This window comes from Poeciliopsis prolifica, unplaced genomic scaffold, assembly GCF_027474105.1.
Source record: "Poeciliopsis prolifica strain line A6 unplaced genomic scaffold, Auburn_PproV2 SCAFFOLD020, whole genome shotgun sequence".
Classification (NCBI taxonomy): domain Eukaryota; kingdom Metazoa; phylum Chordata; class Actinopteri; order Cyprinodontiformes; family Poeciliidae; genus Poeciliopsis; species Poeciliopsis prolifica.
Window position 1 is genome coordinate 1,388,027 of NW_026562395.1, and position 22,128 is coordinate 1,410,154.

At 39.6% G+C, this 22,128-nt stretch overlaps 1 protein-coding gene across 2 annotated transcripts; it reads left to right on the forward strand.

Annotated features, from left to right (window-relative positions):
• The first annotated feature begins 1,201 nt into the window (after positions 1-1,201).
• On the forward strand, positions 1,202-21,441 carry stum (stum, mechanosensory transduction mediator homolog). 2 transcript variants are annotated; one of them, XM_055044188.1, is made up of 4 exons: positions 1,202-2,194; positions 14,652-16,947; positions 18,543-20,834; positions 21,308-21,441. In XM_055044188.1, the coding sequence occupies exons 1-2, from the start codon at positions 1,984-1,986 to the stop codon at positions 14,840-14,842; spliced, it is 402 nt and encodes a 133-aa protein (XP_054900163.1). In that variant the 5' UTR covers positions 1,202-1,983; the 3' UTR covers positions 14,843-16,947; positions 18,543-20,834; positions 21,308-21,441. The 2 variants fall into 2 exon arrangements, with proteins under 2 accessions (XP_054900163.1, XP_054900162.1); XM_055044187.1 differs by having other exon boundaries at positions 18,543-21,441.
• The last annotated feature ends 687 nt before the right edge of the window (positions 21,442-22,128 follow it).

A 22,128-nucleotide genomic window follows, 5' to 3' on the forward strand; every position in this document is an offset into this window, starting at 1 on the left:
TCATCTTCTTTCTTTACTCTTTCATACTTTATCTCATAGTATTAATCTTCCTGTCTGTTGCTTCTATTTTGCATCTCTTGTATGGGCCGAATGGGCGACAGCCCAGGGCGGCATTACAAAGGGAACGCACAAACCCGGCACAAAATATAACATATATCCGGGGTGCCTTGAAAAAGTTTTCTATTCAAGTTCATGTACATCCAGTCAATAATTAGTTAGCATCCCCTCTCCAACCAAACACTGTTTAGATCAAAAGCTTTGAGCTCATATAAATATTAGTCAGTGTCTCCTCCTCTGTGTTTCCTCTGTGGAGTCAGACACTGTCGCAGTCTTTTTAAGTCAGCGGCCAGATATCATCGTATCAATCTGTAGGAGGTGATATATACCTGCTGAAGAAGAACTGAATGCTGAAATCAGAAAAATTGAAATATTTAGTTTAGAGGTGTGAGAACCTCCAAACTAACACAAACAGTTTCTTGCATCTTTAACTGATTAGTTAGATTTTCACTTGAATTATACATAATCAGTGTCTTGCTGAAAGTGGAAAGTGTCAAGAAGAAATTTGTCATCATGGCCTTAAATATTTCCAAAAGCTAGGATATGTAATGGATTGTGTACCCTTTTTTTTAGACCAGTTGTTTCTCAAACAAAAGAGAACGATTAGGTTTAATAATGATAAGAATAACAATTTCGAACTGTGAGTGGTTCAGCAGTTCAGCTGGTATCACTGTTGTCTGACGTCACAAAAATCCTGGGTTCAAATCCCAGCATGGGGTCTTGTTTTATGTTTGCATGTTTTGTGTGTGCATCCATGTGGTCTTTCCGGGTACTCTGGATTCCTCCCACTGTCCAGGAACACGTTTGGTTAATCCAAACTGTCTTTAGGTATGTGTGTGTGCAAGTATGACCGTTTGTCTGCTTCTCGGTTGCTGGAGAGAAGCACCAGCCCTGTTGCGTTATACGCTTTCATGATCATTGATTTTTATGGATCAACCTGAGAGCATCTGCATCCATTATCTTTCACTTATTTTCGGAAACTCTTGTCTCTATGAACAAATAAACAAACAACGTATAAATATTTCAACATGAAGATAAATGCAACATAAAACAATGGGTGCATTAGCTTCATCGACCCAATACACCTAACTGCTTGTTGCATGTGACCTCATTGATGTGAAACACTGGGTGGGTGTACTGTTTCTTTAAATGGAGGAAAGACAAGGGAGGAGCAGAGTGAGACAGAAAGAGAGAGAGAGTGAGAAGGAGATGTAGTAAAATAAGCAGAGCTGTATTCATGGTTTCCTCTCCGTAAGAGAAGTGCATTTAGATAAGACAGAAGGATTTTACAGAAAGAAAGAAGCAAAGGAAAGAGAAAGAGAGGGAGAGAGAGCTATACACATTTAAGAGGATTTTTCTAAAAGCATTCCAACAATCTGAGGAGGAGTTATCTCAGATCAGCATCTTGCGAGATGTTTTACAAGGACTCAGCTCACTGACCTCTGATGAAGAGGTGGCTGAACACGGAATATTTTTTCCTGTTTTAGAGCAAAATTCTCTCTTCCTTTAAGACATTTTTTTTTCCTGACTGAAATAATTTGACAGTCACTTTTCAAAGAGATTTTAGCACCTCCTTTGCAGGATACTTGAATTTCAAAGATATTCCTTGACTCCTGAAAACCTTTAAGGCAAAGTGCTGAATGCTTTTAAAGTTGACTGGAAGTCAACAAATCTCAGAAAAGCATTAACCCTTTACTTTAACTTATAAATGCTTTTGGGCAACTAATTTATGCTTTCATTTACTAAGCTTTGAAAAGACAGCTGTTCACGTGAGCTGTTGGATTTGAAGTTGATCCTGTGTAAATTGAACTTCTTGTCAATGAACAGTTTTTAGGCTTCAGATTTGCCAAGCTGCTGTCGTAAAACTTGCACAGGCATTTCCGATTTCAGCATCTGGGTGAAAGAGAGAAAGAGAAGGAAAGACAGATGGCTCAGAAAGAAGGAGGAACGGAGCAGGGGCGCCTTAAAACAGAGGACGGTCTCGGGACCAAACCTATGGCTGGGGCCCCCTTGGCTGGTGGAGGAGTGGTGGTGGAGGTTCGGGAGAAGAAGGGACCTCTCCGGGCTGCAATACCCACAATGCCGTTCCCCGTGGCTGTCATTTGTCTTTTCCTAAACACCTTCATACCTGGGCTTGGTGAGTTCACAATCACTCTTTCTGTCATACCGCTATCTGAAATTAATGCTACAAGAGTTAGCACCAAAGCTGAAGTTGATCATTGTTTGCCACGAAAATTACTACATGAAGGAATTATGCATGTGATGTCATTGTTTATGTGTACAGCCAATAAGATTGTAAGTGTAACATTGTGTGGTTACACCTATAAACTCTATGCTTTACCTTAAACCCTGCGGTTAAGAGCATAGACTTTATGTTCATGCCTATAAACTACCTGTAGACCACATAGTTATAGCCACTGGATCATCTGTGGCTCAATGGGTAGTTGTCTTGCAATTGGAAGGTTGTACGTTTGATTCCAGCTTCATCCTGTCACATGTTGATGTAAGTCTTGGTTTAGACTACGGGTGCATTCACACCTGATCTGTTTAGTCCGCTTTAGTTAAAATCTATTTTGTTGCCTGAAAAGTTTGTTTGAGGAGGTATGCATCAATGTGTCACTGGTCCAAATCCAGGAAGCGAATTATAGTGCAGCGTTTTCTGGGTAAATGCAACCAAAACAAACATTTGGTTGCACTTCTTTGCAGGAGAAATGCCTCATTTACCCAAAACCAAAGAGAAATCCTACAACTGCTAAAATCCAATGCCTCTCCATTTTTGTTTACATTTTGCAAGAAGGAAGTAGCGTTCATGTCTTGTTCAGAGGTTTCCATGTCAATTGTTTCATTAGTTCTTGGTGCAGCGCCACCACAGGTGAGGAGGTGAACACTGCTGCTGTTTGCTTTTTTGTGAAAGCAAACAGCAGCAGCTGAAAATACAGCCAACTTAAAAGCTCTGGTCTCCAACCGAACCAAGTTTACTGAACCATCTGGAGTGAAAACACCCTATGTGTCACATCAAACTTAATTCCACATAAAGTGGCCATTCATTTTTAAACAGAACAATGTCTGCTGTAACAAGAAAAAAAAAGTACTCAGTTTAAGCGTTTAGTTAAAAGTTTAATTAGGTTTAGACTGAAGTTATAACGGCACTCATAAAACTTTTCTTTTGAGTGCATTAGTCTAAGTTGAATACTTGAATGCTAATGGAAATGTATGACCTCTATTATTAATCACATCTGAAAAAAAAACTTTTAGAGTGGTTGAGACCTGGCTAATTATCTGAATGATCCAAAATGTACTCTTTTTGCAGCCAGAATACTTCAGATTTTATATTTGTAAAACCAGAACACTAGACATATTGGACCATGCTTTCACAACGTTCCCCTTTGGCTCCTGACTTGCAAGTTCAAAAACTTGCCAGAGTGTGTCTATCTCTGTGAAACACCTGAAAGAAAAGGCAAATAAAGGCAGTCAGAGCTCTTTTTCACACCTCTTGAAAAGTGTCAGGTGTTTGAAAACACCAACCTGACTTTGCCAGGTGCTAATGCACTGCAACTAGAAAATGTCACAATCTGGGTGAAGCAGAAATGTCACAGGTGTCATCATTATGGCAGCAATATTCTCACAATGGATGGATAAATCAAGTCAAGTGTGGGCAATGTTAGTGTAGGCAGACTTGTCATTTGTTATCAAGACAACAAACCCTGGCGCTGTTTGGAGGAATTAACTCTTTGACAGGCTCCTAATCCAGATTAGTCACTAACCCATGCAACGCTGTAAGTTTTACTCTGTGACTGCCGACTGGCAGGCCAGCAGACAATTGCCTCCAATTTTACAATTTAACAAACCAAACACTTGTATGGACAATTTACATCCAATTATTTTCTCTTTGTGTTGACATAAACACAAAGAGAATATATGTTTATTTATCACTATTTCATTTCCACCATTTTCAGGCCAATGGAAATGAGTAATAATAGAAAACATGACATGTGAAAAGCCCCCATTTTTAAAAAAATGATATCAGGTAGGTGTCTTTTTATGCCTTTCCTGCTGTTCATAGCAATAAATAATAAAAATCAATTATTGTTATGTGTCTGTTGTGTGCAGCTGAAGAAACTCCATAATGCAGTCAGTCTGATTCACTTGGTATGAAGCAGTTTAAACCCTTTGCACCCTCCGATCTTTCATCCGTCAGTCTGCTGGGCGTCTAGGTTTTTGTGTCACGTCATGCAGCAACATCTGGCCCTTTATGACACACAAACTAATATATGCACAGTCTCAGCAGGTGGCATCATCCACACAAAATGTGTGTTGAGCCGCATTTTGTTTAGAGCAAATCTCAGTGAGCTACAATAAGGAATTTGTCATAAAAAATAATTCAAAAAAAAAAAAACTAAGATTACTACTTTTTTTACTTTGAAGCAGTTATTCAACGTAGAATTAAGAGAATGGAGAAAAACATGGAGAATTGATGAGAAATTTTTGTTCTTTTACAATTCTCAATCTGCTCTGAAAGTCACTTTTTGACATAAATATTGGCATCAAGGCGACGCTTCACCTCAGTGTGTCTGAGCTTCTTGCTCACACAGAGTGAGCGCGTGTGTGTGCAGGGTTTTTCTTCTTTTTTTTTGTGCCTGAATGTTTTGACATTTCATTGAATAGCTGCGGCTAGTTGCCATAACAACGATGACTAAAATGGAGTGTGTGTGCGTGTGTGTGCGTGTGTGTGTGTGTGTGCGTGTGCATGTGTGTGTGTGTGTGCGTGTGCATGGCCGTTTGGCTCGAAGTGACTTTAACTGAAAAACAGCATAACGTTCTCTATTCAATTTGCGGCCAATAATAATAATAATAATAATAATAATAATAATAATAATAATGGAACAGTGTGATTGAATTTGGACGCCATCCCCTGGAGGAATTTATGCACAGGTGCAACAAACTGGGATAAATTTGTGGAGCGACATCTGGAGCGCTGGTTATTGTTTTGTGGAAAACACAGGCTGCACTCAAACGTAAAAGTGACAAAAAACAATCAAAATGTATCTAAAGGTTACTAATTAAGAGTAAATTAATTATGTGGAGCCGTATGAAGTCGTGAATGAGGTTGATGTATGGGGGTGCAGAAACAGTGGAACCAGAAACACAAGATAAAAAGACACACCTTGTTCCCTCACTGTGTTGCATTTAATTAAACAAAACATTCTGGGAACAGATAAGTGAGTATTTCCGAAAATATTTCCACTTACGAAACGCAAGAATAATAAGAAAATATTTATGCATTTTTTTAAAAAAACTTGATTTAAATTACATTTGCTTATGTAGCATCCTAAGCTTCTTTCAATTCTTCCCAACAGAGCAGCAGCAAATGAGTCAGGTTTGCAGCTTGCCTTACTTGGACAAACACTTGTAGCGCTGCCAGTAAATCTTCTGTAATCAGGGCTTGTGTGTGGGCTACTCTAAAACAACGGTGTTGTTGTCTTTGAGCCACATTGTAACTAATTACTTGGTGCCTTTACTTCTATTGAGATGTTGCGTCAATATTTCCACAGGATGTTGTCCCTCATCATGCTATCTGTTTTGTGAAGTGTAACAACGGTCACTGCGATCAAACACTTCAACATCAGCGTCATCACACCCCAGGGGGTCTTCGACAATTAAGAACTTTGTCACTGCATGGACATGCAAACTGCAGGCTAAATTTTCATTTTGCCTTTGGAGCAATGACTTCCTCCTTGCCTAGTTTTCGGCTCATGTTGGGTCGGGACTTGTTTTGATGTGTATAGTGACACAATTTCAACCAGCATCTTCACAAGGTCTTGTCCCTTAACTCTTCGATTGATATTCCAATTTTTCACAAGAACATTTCGTCTTTGAGACACAGATGGGACAGTATAATTCCTGGACATTCTCATCCATATAGTTCTTTGAACAGATGAATGTGGCATCTTCAGATATCTAGAAGTGGTGCTCACAGATTTACAAGAAATGGTGAAATCATGTTCTTAATATCCTACCTGGTTTATTCTGATTTTTACATGATGGGAACAGAAGCATTGTGTTTTAAAAAATGTTTGCCCCCATTCAAAACACATGTTGTAAGTCAACCTATGAGAAGCTCACAAAGCCATAATGTCATCTCCCTACTTTGATACTCAAAAAAAAAATATTGTCTTTAACTGAGTAAAATGTGTTTTTGGTCTTTTTATAGGGACTTGTAAATCTGCTTCACTTGCATGCAATGCAGACTTGCATTTTGGAAGGTAGTTCCTAATATTGATTCCAGTATTTCTTTCCTCATTTTGTTTTTTGTTGTGAGGTTTCCCAGTTTACTCCACTCCATATTCTTTTCCTCTCTGCCTTGCTATCCCTGACTCTCTAAAAGCGGCCTGCCTCTTTCAAAATAAAAGCGAACACTCTTGGAGCGGGAACAAAACCCGTACCGTTTCCATGAACTGCCAGGTTCATGGAAACAGATGTTTTTTGACTAACATAAAAAGGAGACAGATGTTATTATCAGAACATCTGGATCAATACACATGATCCAGGAAATTATCACATCCTAACTATATCCTTGATAAATAAGCAATAATCAACATTCTTTGCAAACTGATTCAACATCCCTTTCAGCTAATGACAGTTTAAAATAAATTTGAAAATTAGATAAACATATTATTTTCTGAAGGTTTTTGGGAAATGGAACCAAATATGAAATTTCTGAGAAGCCCAAACAGCAACAGTCTCAGTGTTTCCCTGTTATGATAGATATTACACAACAGGAGTCTTGCTGATTGATTTAATTCTCATTCAGCTGCTTCTCTTCTGCTCTGTAAACAGGAAGCAGCAGAGGGCAGAAATTAACACGGTTATTAGCACAGATTTTAACACATTAATAACCGACAACAAAGCCGAGGAGAGACTCTCGCTCTGGTCAGAATTAACAAGTGTTTCTGAGTTGATAATTACACTTTCCTTCTCTGCTAATTGAATCCTGAGGCATTAACAGGCTAGGACCTGTGTGTGTTTGGCCTGAAGAGTATTCGCTCCTTCTTGGACAATTTGAACGTGTTTATTGTCGGTCTAGCAGGAGCTATGCTGGGCGTTGCAACGCAGGTGATATGCTGTTCAACAGGAGCCCATCTGTGCGTATCAGTCACTTCACGTTGGCTTCTGGAGGAGGAAACGACTTCTTGCTCTCGCTTGTTGTCGTCTAAGCCATAATTTCCAGGGAGGTATTGAGACACCTTGAAGAGAAAGTTGATGAATAGTAAATTAATTACTGGCTTTAAATCTACTTGACATTGACAACTGCAGTGGGTTCAGCTAATGTCAAACATGAGTGGTGTGGTTCGAAGCTCAGATTCGGGTGGTTGGGTTGGTATGTTCAATCTCCAATAACATTAAATCCTCCCTCCGCTGTGTGTTTGAGAGCATGGTGGTGAAGGGTGTACAGTAGTGTTGATCTCACTCATTAGCTCCAGGACCACAATTCAGTTTTTCTTGTAATTAGAACCATGTGCTTGTACACATGAGCCAGCCTACTTGGACCAATAACGCTGTCACTCTTTATGGACAGAGGCCTTGCATTTGAGGATTTTACTCAACATCTTAAAACACACTCCTTTGAAACAGATCAGAAATGAACCAATCAGCATCAAGCTGTGCAGCTCCTCGGGGTTATTTTAAACCGTCTGCTCTTGCATTTTTTTGTCACCTCAGGAGTGGCCATCAAACGACAAACGTTCAGCTATTTTTACCGTGTGCTGATTAGCTCCTGGCACTTTCAATATTGGCAGCAAACACTGAAATCAAGGAACATGTTGAATGTGATAATTTCAAGCACTCGCTTTCTAAGTTTTAGAGATTAATCATGACGGCTAATAGCTCTTATTGCCTTCATTTTTCAAGCTGTGACCTTAGAACCAAGAACAAGTGTGAGACGAAACATCCTGACATCCAAACGGGAAAGAAAGGCAGCTTTTTTTTTCTTGTGTATTTTTCTAGATTGTCACCCATTGGGTTTTGTTTGTATGAAACAGAGAAAAATACATTCCCACAACAAAATAACCTGCTGCAACATTAGCGTCCAATTAGTGAAACACATGCAACTTGCATAGCGTGAGTTCTTCACTCGGCAGCAGGCGTAAGACAGCTTTCTCATCTGACATCAGACTTTTAATGACGTGACTCTCCGGCAGCTGCATGTGTACCTTACCATATCCACATAATGACTTTCAATCAGCAAACATAACAAATGCTGAATATTACTCAAATTGGTGGAATTGGAAATGTAAGCTGAACAAAGACCTGCAGAGATTTATCTGGACGGAAACTTCTCACTGTTCTTTCTAACGCTATAATGATATCAGAGCAGTAAATTGGACTCACGTGGAACGCAGCAGTCACATGTCTTTACATGCGATTACCGCGTTGAGGTACTGACTCATGTTGACATTTCACCATGACAGAGTTTGCGCTCACATTGTAGGAAAGTTGGTGCTGTTCAATCACTGAAATGACCCTTCTTTGACAATCATGCACACAAGCATGATTGTTTTACCTGCATAATTAGAAGTTACCTAAAACAATTCCCCCTTTGGAAAGAAGTTTAGGTTCCTAATGTCTTCCTCTCCCTTTAAGGCTTCTTGTCTTTTTGTCCTTGACACGCTCACACTCTGTCATTAGACTCCCACTCTGGCAGTGGGTGCCTTGTAGAGCTCTCTGTGTAATTATAGTAATAAGTCTGGCTAATATCTAGGCGCGCACATTCAAACTCTCACAATTTTCTTACATGCCATACAAAAGGAGCTAAGAGCACAGGCGGGTCGGCTCAAGGAGGTCCCTCTGGAGAAAAACCACGGAAGATTTTTGTTTTTGTGTGGAGTGTATCAGTGTTGACTTCAAGGATTTGTTAAGTTTAAAAGAGATCACACAAGATGAGCTGTTTTAACAGCACAGTCTTATTCAGGCATTGCGGAACAACCCGAGCATGCTGTGTTTCATACAAGCAGCACCAGTTTCTCACAACCTGTCCCTGTCTTTTGCCCTAGGAAATAATTTTTTCTAGTGTCGCAACAAAACAGATATATGGGCAGAGAGAGGAAGAGCAATTAACTAACTGTTGTCACCAAGCAGCAGCTTGGATGTGTCACAGACAGTGAAGGGTTTGTTCTGAGTTGAGGAGGCGGTGGCGAAGCTCCGGGGAGGCGGAGGGAAAGTCGTCGCCTGTTGAAGCAAATTGGCGCTGCTTTCTCAAGTTTGGTGTAGATTATCGAACGTCATCCATCATGTTCGCCTCACTGCTTATGAAAGGCTTTTTTTTTTTTTCTAAAAGGAAAACCCATTATCTACTGTACTTCTGCAGGCAGACGAAGACTGACTTTAAATAGGAAGTATGAGGGACAGATAATGAAGAAATCATAACTAAATAACATAAAAGTTTAGCAGTTGAAACAAAATAAGTTCAAATACGTGGTTTGAGAATAAAAACAGTTTATTTATGCTCAGCAGGTCACACCTAATTTCTCTGTGTTCTCTATTGCCAGTGAGGTGTTGCCATATTGGTTTATATTCTACATATTATGTTTGAATTTACATTTGCATTAGTTCTTTCCCCTTGGTTTGTGGATCCTTTTTTTTTGTTATGATGAGTTTCTACAACATATATTGCTTTGTAGTTTTCCCCGTAAGTTGACCCTGCAATCAAGTTGAAAAGTTACATATGCTAATCCGAGAAAATGAAATAGATAAGTCAATATGTTTCAAATAGCAGCATCAATATGAAACTTATTTTGTGTAGTTATTCTGTTTTAGTGTTACTGTGTCGTTACCGATAATATGACGTGACCTTTAGAGTCTCCAGTGTTTCGAGGTCTGACCTCCACCCTCTAGTGTGCTGATTTATCATCTTGGCAGCAAATTCAGTCATTGATATCATTATTTTTGCTGTCATGACATCACACTCAAATGTGCAGCCTTCCTGTTTTATTACCCTGATCCTGTCATGTTGTTTTAGGCCTCAACATGAAGCTATTTCTGGCTTAAAAAAATCCAGTGGCCATGAGCCATAAGTCTCAAAGGAACCGGCTGAGAAAATGTTTCTTGTTTATTGACTTTTTTGCATTTATAAAGACGAGAAAGAAATAGCTAAAAAAAAATAAATAAATAATCTTAATAATAATCAATTCTATAGGCAATATGTCCGATTTTAGATTTCAAGAAAATAGAAAAGTATTTTAGCCATAATAACTTCCTTTGCTTAGTGGATATAAAAGATGACAAACACGCTAACACCAGCTGCTCTGTGAAGGCGACACGTGTTATCAGTACCTCACAGAGTGAGCAGAAGTTGGACACCAGACAGGAAAAGTGAAAGTAGCCCGACCGTATGAATCCTGCTCTGCATGCCAAAGCTCAGATGGAAGTGATGCGTAACCATGCAGCTCGCTGTCAGTCACATCTGAAAGTGGGCGGCTCCACCAGGCGGCCAGAGCATCTGTTGGTGGGCGAGGCCTCGACGACCTGGAGATCCGATCTGAGCGGTTTCTGCTCCTGCTGCTCTTTTATGTGAGAGGCTTTGAAGTGAGTTGGAGGTGAAAGACTGAGCACTTCAAATGCAAGAGGTCAAGTGGCGTTTTTCCGCGTCTTTTAGTCATTTAAGGGTGACAGCATGCCGACCGAGGTATGCTATCACTCGTTTAAAAGGCTGATGCATCTGCCCTGTTTATTTATCTACCTTGGAATTAATCACAGACATGATCTGTGATCAAACTGACCCGAACATGATCAATCTTTGGCTGAATCTTCTCTCCAAGGAGCAAGACTCAGCTGGCAGCCGGGCCGTTCTCGCTCCTCCTTCCTTCCACCTGTTCGCCTTTTTCCTCCTGGTGTTTGAATTCCTCCAAAGTGACAAGAACCGAAGCTTGCAGAGAGGAAAGGACCAAAGTTGCAATGCACATGACGCCCACTGGCACTTCTAGTGTGGCTGTCAGCGTTTGCAGAAATCAGTTCAGATTTCGCAAAAAGAAGGGAAACAGAAAAGCTCGAAGAGACGACGGCCAGACAGACAGATCAGCTGACTGTCTGAATGGAGATGTTGATTTGACTTCAAGAAGTTGCATGGCGCAACTGTCTTTTACAGCCAGTTTTCAAATATAAGGTAAATAATTTGCTTCATTTTTCGTAAGAATGTCTTCTGATGCATTCTTGAACTCAAACCAGGAAGTTGGAAAACCAGAGAACAAGTCATTCTTTTGGAGAAAAGCACTAATTATGTATGACTAAAAGTGATTATGTGAATAAATAAATGGAAATTGTTGATTCACAATTGTAATACCCTGATGTAACGGGATACTCAGTGTGGAAAGCACAAGAGAAACTCCTCATAGGGATGTGCTCCATGTACAGTGTGTTTTTCTGTAAGAAATCTTTGTTTTTATTTATTGCTTATGTATTTTTAGTGAAAGCCGATTATCTGAACTTAGAATGCAGATCAACAATGTGAATATTTTAAGAATTAGTACAAGAGAAATTGTGGTTAATGTCATAAGCTCTTGAGCATAACAGCAAGTTTGGCCTCAGTATCGGTAGTGGGTTAGCTTTAAATTAAGGTGTTCTACATGAAAACTTATTCACACAATAGTTTTTATCCTCAAAGTTTTCAAATAATTTCTTGAACAAACAACATTTTCTGGGAAAAATAAAAATAAATGTTTTCAGCCTTGCAGGAAGACAACAAATTGAGGTGAAAGGCTTGTTTGTCCTGCTGTGCCGCTGCCGCTGATGAATTTGCAGTTTCATCACATCTGATCATCGTTTTCAATGAAAATTTTACAGTATTTTTCTTCTTTATGGTTTTGAGGCTCCTATTTGTGACCAAACTGAATTAGAAAAAAACAAAACAAAACACAGACACACACACAAGTATGCGCACACATTTGCGTGTTCACACAACACCACGCCTGTGTGTACAAGACTGAAACCTGAGTTGGCTAATCCAATATCCAACGCATCAGGGCATGTGATATTAATAAGACAGGACTGTTTAAAATGCAGTGTTTGTGGGTAATGGTATTCCTGTGTTGTCAGCCAATTAAAAGAGTGGCGTCTCACTGGATGTTCACACCTGGCACACAAGATAGTTTTCAACACAACAAAAGCTAAAAAGCTACATAAAGACAACTGACAGAGGACTAAATTAAATGTGGATTTATCGCAGCTGACGCTATGTTGTTGTCACAATTTAGCAATAATATCACAAGGTTTTCTGAGATCGTCTCTTCCCACTTTAAATGCAGATGAATGCGTAGCAACATCACAGCATCGTAGGCTGTCACTCAAGTAACCACGTCTACTGACGTTTCAGTAAAAGCATCCATAAATGAGATTTTATTAACATAAGCCACCCTGTTCAAAGCGGTGAAAGTCAAGACAGCACACTGACAGGCTGTCAGCTGATTGGTGCGTCACTTCTGAGAAGCAATGATACGTCGAACCCCTTGGATTTCTACTTTGGTGTGTTTGTTTGACCCGAGTAAATATGAAATGCCGCTTTTGAATTAGGATTCTCAAGAATTAGGAGAGAGAAAAAATATTTCAACCAACCTGCTCCAGTGGAAATAGTACCAAGAAAACAACTCTAATACATAAAGTACCACACAAGCACGCGTAAGAACATATATATGGAGAAAATGTTTATGCCACAGATTATGTTAGAAAACCCGGGGTTCAGTAGTTTAATGCAGTTTACACTAAAACACAAACACACTCTAAGACATCTGACCAACTTAGTCTCAACCCCAGTCATGACTATAAATGGATGAATATACACAGGAAGGCGAAATCCAATGCAGTCCGTCGCTGGCAAGATAATCCAAAAGAAAAACATGGAGGAACAAGAATCATCCATTAACTTCATGTCAAAGAGCAACGGTTATGCCTTTATGTGCAGAAAATGCTATTCATGAGCATGTGTTGTTATGGAAACACAGCGATACAGTAATGTGGTTTATGTGCGCAGACAACGTGACCCACATTCGCACAGGACGGATATAAGTGTGCCGAGGTGTGCTGGGTGAGGAGCGATGCTGCATTCAGGAAAAGAGAGACGATCCCTCATTTCAGCTCATGCAGTCAGTGGAGGGTTAATACGGCTGTGGGGCTTTCAGGGAATGGAGACATGATGCCACAGTGGCTGCAAGCCGAGCGGATGTATTACAGAGGCAGTAAAGTCACAGTATAATCGATGCGGTTTATGTGACTTGGCCCACGGTCACTCTGTATGTTTATGATAAATACAGTTTTAACTGGGGTCAGTTAAAACTGTTTTAATATTCAGACATCTTGAACTTTTTAAAAAATATTATCTAGTTTCAGATATACCATCACAAAGTACATGAGGCTGAAGAATATCTACATTTTCCAATTTTTTACAAATAGAACATATTATAAAGGAGTGGTTTATTTGTATTCAGTCTTCCTGTCAGTCTTTTGTAGAACGTCTCCACTAGCTTTAAACAATACCAAAGTATTTGCTAATTATTCTTTGCATAGCAACTCAGATTCAGTCACACTGATTTTTGATGTGTCCAAATGTTTTTTTTTTCAAGTCTTACCGAAATGAGTTAAGTTTAGACTTCAACTAGGCCGTTCGAAGACGACTGTGCTTGAATTTAAACCATGTTCAGTCCTCGCAGAAGGTGAAGCTCTGCAGGGTTTTTACAGCCTTCAACAGGTTTTCCTCCAGGAATGTCCGGTATTTGTTCAGTCCGTCCTCCCATCAACTCCGATCGGCTTCTCTGTACCTGCTGAAGAAGTTCACTCGCACAGCATGATGCTGCCATTCCACACGCATTCGATTCCAGAAGAAGGAAAACCATAAAAATCAGCTTAATTTGAATTGTAATCTACCGCATAAAAACTCAATGAGGCACGCTGAACTTTCCGTTTGTAACCAGGCCCAATCTAAGGGGTATAAATACTTTGACAAGGCTTCTTACTCTAAGCAGCAGCCTCAAACAGACTACTGCATGTGTTTGCATTAACTTGTGTGCGTGGTGATCTTGTCTGATAGCTCGGAGTCAGAAGAGACGGGGGACTGTGAGAGATCCTTGAGATTTTATGAACGTCATAAATCTGAAATTTGTGTCAAGAAGATGATTGCTAACATATTAGATAATATTCCACATGTTAAAAAAACTAATTACATTTCCATTTCTTATTGATTTTTTTTTTTTTTACCTTATAGTAATTGTGCTAGATGAGTATAGAGAAGACATTCTGCATGTTATGCAGCAGCTCCAGGCCCTGCTGTGAGTTTGACTTCAGATTAACTGGTGAATTGTTTCTCATCAGAGAGCTCTGGTCTATTTCCCAGGGAAGACAGTTGTTTGATATAACTCACCGGAGATGAACCAGAGGGGAAAACTACTTTAAAAGCCTTTAATCACGCCAGTCTGCAAATATCTCAGAGCCAAACACTGGGCAGTGATGAGTGCGGCTGCTTCTGCAACTTCACAGCGGTTATTACCTTTGTTTTTCTTTTTGACAAACTGTGCAGCTCAGGACTTTTCTCTTTGCCTCTGTTTCTGTCGCAGGAACCTTCGTCTCGGCGTTCACCGTGCTGTGCGGCGCACGCAGCGAGCTGATCTCAGAGAGAGGCGTGTGCTGCGTGTTCTGGCTCAACGTGGCGGCTGCCCTCATCCAGATCCTGACAGCCGTCATAATGGTTGGATGGATCATGAGCATCTTCTGGGGGATGGACATGGTCATCCTGGCGAGTCAGTAGCTGCGTTTATCGCCCCTCTGCTCGCTCTTCTACAGTTCCGCCTTGGAGTGATTTTAGTGTTGACCTTTCACCTCTTCGTCATTTCGCAGGGATGTCACCCATGAGACCTAAACGCAGTTCATATTCATGCGTGTAATAAGTGCAACATGTTTCCTTTTAGGTAAAATGTGGACTCGGGAGCAGATTTGGTGATTTGTACCCTCCTGTAATCATTCAGTCATTCATTGACATTTATTTTTAAAAAGGCCAATTTATTCTACTTCGGTCTACCCTTGCTCACACTCATTTATTGAACTAAATGCAACAGATTCCAGTATTTTCACCTGAAGCCCCTCGGGGAAGCTGATGGAGGTGATGAAGGTGACGCAGAGGTTTAGAGTGATGGGTACACGCTCCTGTCATGGTGTGCTATTTTGGGGTTTACTTCCCTCTGGATCATGCCAGCTTTTTGGATACATATGCAGGCATCGCGTCTGCATATTCTTGACTCTGACTGCTTGACAGACGTGTCGACCACTCGCAGTGGCGGACGTGGAGATGAGCTGCTGCCTTGTGCTCTGGGTCAGACTCCACGTCTTTAAAAAAAAAGATCTTTGGGCGAGCAACCAAAATGAGCTGGAAACAAATGCTATTTAAACAGAATAGCATCCAGGCTTGAGCGGTTTCTTTGTGAATATTCCTCTACAGATTCGTAGATGAACTGTTGTGGTTCATTATGGTTTCCGGGTTGTTCCACTGTGACACAGTGACCCATTTCTTCACTTTGTGATCACCTCACGTGTTTTAGCTTTCTAAGATCAAGATTGTAAATGATGCGCTTGTTGCTGGAAAGATAAACCCACTTTTTTTTAAGCAAGAAGGACAAAAAGAATAGGAATCACAAACAACATGTTAATTAAGTGATTGAAGTGCTCACTTTTATGATTGATGTGATGGATACTTATTTTGATTGCTGGGATTTATTCATAGCCAAAAAAATAATAATCTGAATTACACCGCCCCTGTTCTTTGGTAGCAATATTACCAAAATAATATAAAACCCCCATGTATTCAAGATATCTTGTATAATTTATAAACAACAGATGCAAGAGCGTGTAGAACAGAGATGGGAAGGTGGGCAAATTTCGCCTCCTTCTTCCTTGACATGAGATGTATTATTCTTACTATTATTCTACTTCTTCTTCTTCTTCTTCTTCTTCTTCTTCTTCTTCTTCTTCTTCTTCTTCAGGAGTGATGCCTGAACTGGCTCCAGCATAGAGAAATAGTCTCTATCCCCCCCAGTGAGCTGAAGCAGCCTTTGAATTAGTGCAGAACTGCCTCCTTTGTGAGCACGCATGAGGTGGTTGCTGCCTGCGTGCGATCAAAGCACATCAGCTCACACACACACACAAACCTGGAAGACTGCGTGTGCTTGCAGTGCTGTGAGCGTCGAGTGTGTGTTTGGAACCAGCAGCCCCGCTGCGTTTTTGTGCACGGATCCCGACTGGCTTTCAGGCCTCCGGGTTCTTGTCTTCCTCGACCATCACTCCTAAAAATGTCTGCTTTCTGCTGGCTGCAGCATTGCTGGGTATTTCTGCTGCCTTTTCTGGTTCGAGCCGAACTCGTTCATGCATGTTTGGGTGGAGGATTAATTGTTAGGTCATTATTATAGCACAAGTGTCTGCTTCTCTGGGAGGTAAATGCTCCTTTTCAGCTGCACTCCTTGTCTTTCTTTTGCCTCCAGCAATTCAATCGGAAATATTGGATTTTTATCAGTTCTCCTGTTCTCTTGATCAGCCTCCATATCTCTTTCCAAGTTCTCTCTCTCCATATATGTAATGATTTTGGTGTTATTTTCCCCTTCTGATCCTTTTTCCTCCTTCTCTAAAAATTATTTCAATTTGATCTCTCTTTCTTCTTTTTTTCCTTCCTTCCTCTGCCTCTGCTCACTATCTTCACTTCTATGCCCCAGTCTCAGAGTTGTGTTGCTGTAAATCCTTTCAGTAGCTCATGTAATATATCTGGATTAAGAGATGAGATGATTTTTTATACATATATAATTATGACTAACCTTGTCTTTGCCTCTTTTTTCCTTCCTCTGCTCTCCTTTTGGAAAGTTTCTGATGGTAAGTGCTTTTGTTGTTTTTCTCCCCAAAGTCCCACCAGATCACAAGTCTCACAGATGCTTTGCAACAAAACTCAACTTGCTCGGCTTTTAATGATGTTCCATAAGCTGTAAAGATTCCTCAAAGAAAAGCTCACCTTATCAAAAATCGAACCCACAATTCATTCAAGCGGAAGTTTTTGCTGGTCATGCGAGAGATCTGTTTCAGATTACAAGCAAATATTTTTTTCCCCAACAAGTTTGGATGAAAATTTGACATTCCTCCCTTGATACCATCTACATAGTGACGATATGTATTTAATAGATTAAAAATGTTAGAGTTACAGCAATGTTGTCTCATAGCAACACAGTGAAACGCTCAGCTTTCATATCGCAAAACATAATTTGTCTCTTTCTCTCACAAGAAACATGCAGTTTTGTAAGATTTGAGACTTACAGGGGAATATTTTGCTATGTAAACTGTCTAAGCTTTTGTTTCCCTCATTCAGATTAAATCCCTGTTTTGTTTGCCGTGTGCAGCTCCTAAAACCGTGTTCGATGTCACCAACATTTTTCACTTTAAGATTTCATAAACAGCATTGCTCTCACCAGTATTTGTGTCTTTATTGCGACGTTCCAACAATTCTGGTCTCTCAGTCTGTTTGTTTTAACCTTCGAGACAACTGGTCAAATGTAACAGCAAATAATATGAATGGATTTAGTTGGATGTTTCCACACTGACTAAAGCACTAAATGAAGCAAAGCTCCCTCAGCAAGCCCAGCTCCACTCTGCCAACAAAACAACTCCTTGGGAGAAAACTCGGTTCCAAAACTCCCTTTTATGTCACTCTTGTGGATGTGCAGAAGTTGTCGGCGCGTTGCTTATTTTTGTGTTATGTGCTTGTACCCACCGCTCACCCAAAACTAAGTTGGAGTCTGCTGTCACTGCTGCTTCTGCAATGTTTCACACATCCAACCACCCACTATCTTCACAACCTTTTCTCTGTTTGTCTCTCCAAATAAGAGAAATTTGTCGTGTTGAGTCTGAATGTGTATTCATTTTTTTTGTTTGTTTGTTTGTGTCTTGGGGTTTCTTTTCACTGATAGTTCTGGTCAGAGGTTTGTCATGTGATTGAATTTGCTTCATTTGCAATAATTGGTTTAATATACCTGGAACAAGTTTCTGGCATCATTCTGGTTAGATATTTTAACCAATGTTATTGGCAAAATCGGCTTAATTCCTTTTTTTTTTTTTTTTTTTGTCTGTTTCTTGCCATTAAGTATGGTCCATGAAATTTCTGTTGTCACTCGAAAGGCTACATTTTAACCAGCTTCATTGTTTCCAAAACCTGCTTTGATGTTTGATTTCTGAAAGCCTTCGACTTCACCTCATCTTAAAAGTGACATAAAAAGCTGATTTGGGTGACAATAAGCTGATTATGTTCTGCTTATGAGTGTATGCAAACTTTTGACTAGAACTGTAAGCAAATCTAAAAAATCTGGTTAGTATTCATGAGCTACTAATCGGCTGATTGGAAACAAGGCTCTGATTTTTGTCTCTTGTAATGTTTGCGTATCAAAATATAAAGTTTTTTTTTGTGCTTCTTGATTCCTCAGGCTGTAGAGACCAAGGTATCCCTCAAGACGTCTGAGACGCTTCTCTCTCACATTCACGGACGGATCATGTGAAGCTGGCCCAACAAAACCACAAGGAAGGGAAACTTTTAACGCCTTTTAACTTGATGTCGAGTTTACAACAGCGTATGGCGGCGACGTGTAAAAAAATGAATGAATATGAATCGACTGATGGCTGGCTGCTGACTTGGTCGACACCAGGCTGCTTTTGTGTTTGTATTTAACAAGAATTTGGACATTAAAAAAAAAATTTATTGTGTTTTATCTTAGAGAGAAATGTTTTTCTTGGCTTTTGTTTTGGTCTAAAAGGAATAACTGCTCGTGTTTGACTTCAGCATTAACTTGAAAATCCAGTGAAATTGGAAATCCAACAACAATAACAACAAAAAATGATTTCACATGATCATACGCTGTTTGTGAAATTTGTTCCCACTGCTGAACTGGAAGCTGAGCAGCTATGTGTCGCATTATCTCCGGTGTCTCTTACGAGGTTCACTCTCCGCTTATAGAGCTGTAGATTAGCACAAGCTGGGCATTAGCAATTTTTCATGTAAATCTTGCAATATTTCTAACATCCCCATTAAATTTCACCACTGCTTAAAAATCTCTTAGTGCTTTCATTGATTAAAAGAAACAAAATATTCAGTGGCAAACTAACAGCCAGCGGTGGGTGCAAATGGAATCACATCTTTCTCAAATGTGTCTTTTTATTTAAAACTATACTCTTGTTTTAAAAGAATAAATTCACAAAGATGTTTGCTAAGCATATGACTTTGGTGGTTCAAATATGCCTGTTTAAGTTTTTTTTTTTTCCAAAAGGATTCATCTTTCCTTGTTATTTGATTTGAATTTTCACACATCCTAAATGTGTAAATCTGTGCCAGTGGGACTTTACACATTATTCAAGCTTCAGATCTAATTAGCAAGTCTTAAAATAGCAGCTCATTGCGTTTGACGTGGCCACAACCCCGTCTGTCACTTTAAAGAAAAGACTAAACCTGAGAGTCTGTGGTCGGTTACAGGTCTGCACAGTGTTGTATGTTAACTACAGTGTTGTATTTAACATCGGGAGTGTTAAATACAACACTCCCGATGTCGGAGACTGAAAGTAGAACAATACCTGCAAAGGAATCTGGGGGGGCATTGGGTTAAAAGTGAGAAAAGTCTATAAACTATTCTCAATCATCCATCAGAAGGCTTCCTTGGACTCGCTGCTCTAACAAGAGCTTTCTCATGGTCGCCACATGGTGCATGGTTGGCTTGTTTCCAGGAACTTTATCAGAGGTCAGAGAGCATCCTGAAACCAAATAGCTTCACCAAACTTGAGCAGTAAAAACTCCAGGATCCGGAGCCAAACCAGGATCAGAAGCTAATAACGACTCATATTCATACTATGTTGTTTATCATTTTTGATGGAGTGAGCCACTGGGTCACTTTGGCTCGACTGCGATCAAAAGGAATGCACCAAATCAAAACCTCTGAGAGCTTGTTTGCTAAAAATTTTTAAAAAGTGCGCAACGTGTGCTCAGAGAGGGTCAAGTAAGAGCTGACTCGAGCCAAGTGAAAGTTTGGGTTTTGAGTTTACTTAGCAAATTTATTCTGGATAAGAGTCTGTTTTTCTTTTTAAAGCTATACGCGAGCTGAGAATAAGGTGATACGCCGTGGACACAAATGATCACAGTTTGCTGCTTTCCAAGGATCTGATGAAGTTGTAACTACTCCAATTAACACACAGCAACAGTGTGAATGTATTGAAATTAGCGAGTTTTATTCAAAATGTATTTGTACCCTCAGAGTTTCTTCATTTGGTCAAAGCATAGTGTCATTTTAAAACTGGTTAATAATCCTGGCATTAACAGATATTGCTTCCTGCCACTGTAATGCAGGATGTTGAGTGGTGGGACAGACAAAACGGCTCTAAAACATAACGATTAAATTAGTAATTGTGTCAGTTGCATCAAACCTAATGTGAATATTTCAGGTTTAGTTCCTGTACCTTTTATGTGTCGTCTGTATTTTTAACCAAATGCCTTTTCAATGACTCTGCTGTGTTTTATATATATATAACAAAACAATGTTTTTATGTCTTTTTATGTTGTACACTGTTTATATGCAAGAAAATGATGATGATAATAACGATGAATGATGTCTGTAAAGGTGATATTATTCAATGCCTTACAACTGATCCATGTTCTCTTAAGTGAGTGTTACTGACGTGTCTTCATTTTATTTCGATTTAGAAGCAGTTTAAGCAACCAGATCAAACATAACACTGTAAGTATATATTTAGTAACTTCTGGTATGTGTCATGGAAACCCTTGTATTGTTTAATAATGACATTGTGCTAGAGTTTTTGGCCATGCAGTGCTGTAGAAAAGTATTTGGCTCCCTCTGTCTTTGCTTTTCTTTTATGTTTAAATGTTTTAGATGAGCAAAAAGTTTGTTTGTTTTTATTAGAGAAAGCTAACCAGAATAAGTATAAAATCTTGTTTTTAAATTATTTTGTGTTTCAATGGAAGAAAGTTGTACAAAACAAGTTGTTGGATTGAACAGCTTTTGTCACTTGGCTCCACAGAATATTTTCTTGCACTTGCAAATACAAATGGAGATTTCAGAACTTTAAATCAGCTTATTTATGTGGCACTCTAAACATAAGCAGCTTGTGGAGTCATGCAATAATTAATAATTAATTACTGAATTATGTACGTTTTTTTTTCTATTGAAATAACAAATGTTACTCTTTCTAGTTTTTCCTGCTTGTAAATTCAACCGCAGTGGCGACGAGAGAGTTTCTGAGTGTCCTGCAGCAACCATGTGGTCAGCCTTAGCTTCATTTGTATGTTCAGTTTTTTTTATGATTGCAAATAAAAGTGTGAATTTATCTCTGACTCATGAAGAAACGTCTGAACATGCTTGCTCTACAAACGCTTGCCGAAAGATTGAAACGCCAAAATGCGTTACACTAAAACAGTTTCTCAAATAAATTGCCGTCCAATTTTTTGTCAATTTTCCCGCAGCAAATTCCACAATTACTCCAAACTACAAAAAGATTATTTCTGTTTCCATGACAAACCCTCACTCCCGCCCTCAGTAGTAGTAGTAGTGAGTAGCCTCACTAACGATCTCTACCCTGATTGTGCTTGTGAGGGTATAAAAATAGTGCCAAACCACACTGAAGTAAACTGTCGAGGCCTGATTTCTGAGCTGTTTGTCTGAAATTATTGCACTTAGACTCGCTGACTGACTCACTGGCTGGGCCTGTTTCACCAAATAAGGATTTGTTACTGCCTGCTCTTTGCGGCCAGACAGCTCAGAGTGCAACATCCTCCCATCGCTCCCACTGAGCTCTTAGTCTTGTAAACACAGCCGGATTCAGAAATGCCTTCCAGCTACTTGACTCTGGAAGCATCTCAAAACCCTGCAATGTCACAAAATACACAGAAGACTGAAGGCTTGATAAAAAGAAATATTTGTAAAAAGAATTTTAAAAAATAGCACCACGACTCACGGAGATGTTGGATTCACTATGGGGTTCAAATTGCAAGCCACTTTTGCATTTTTTCAGTTT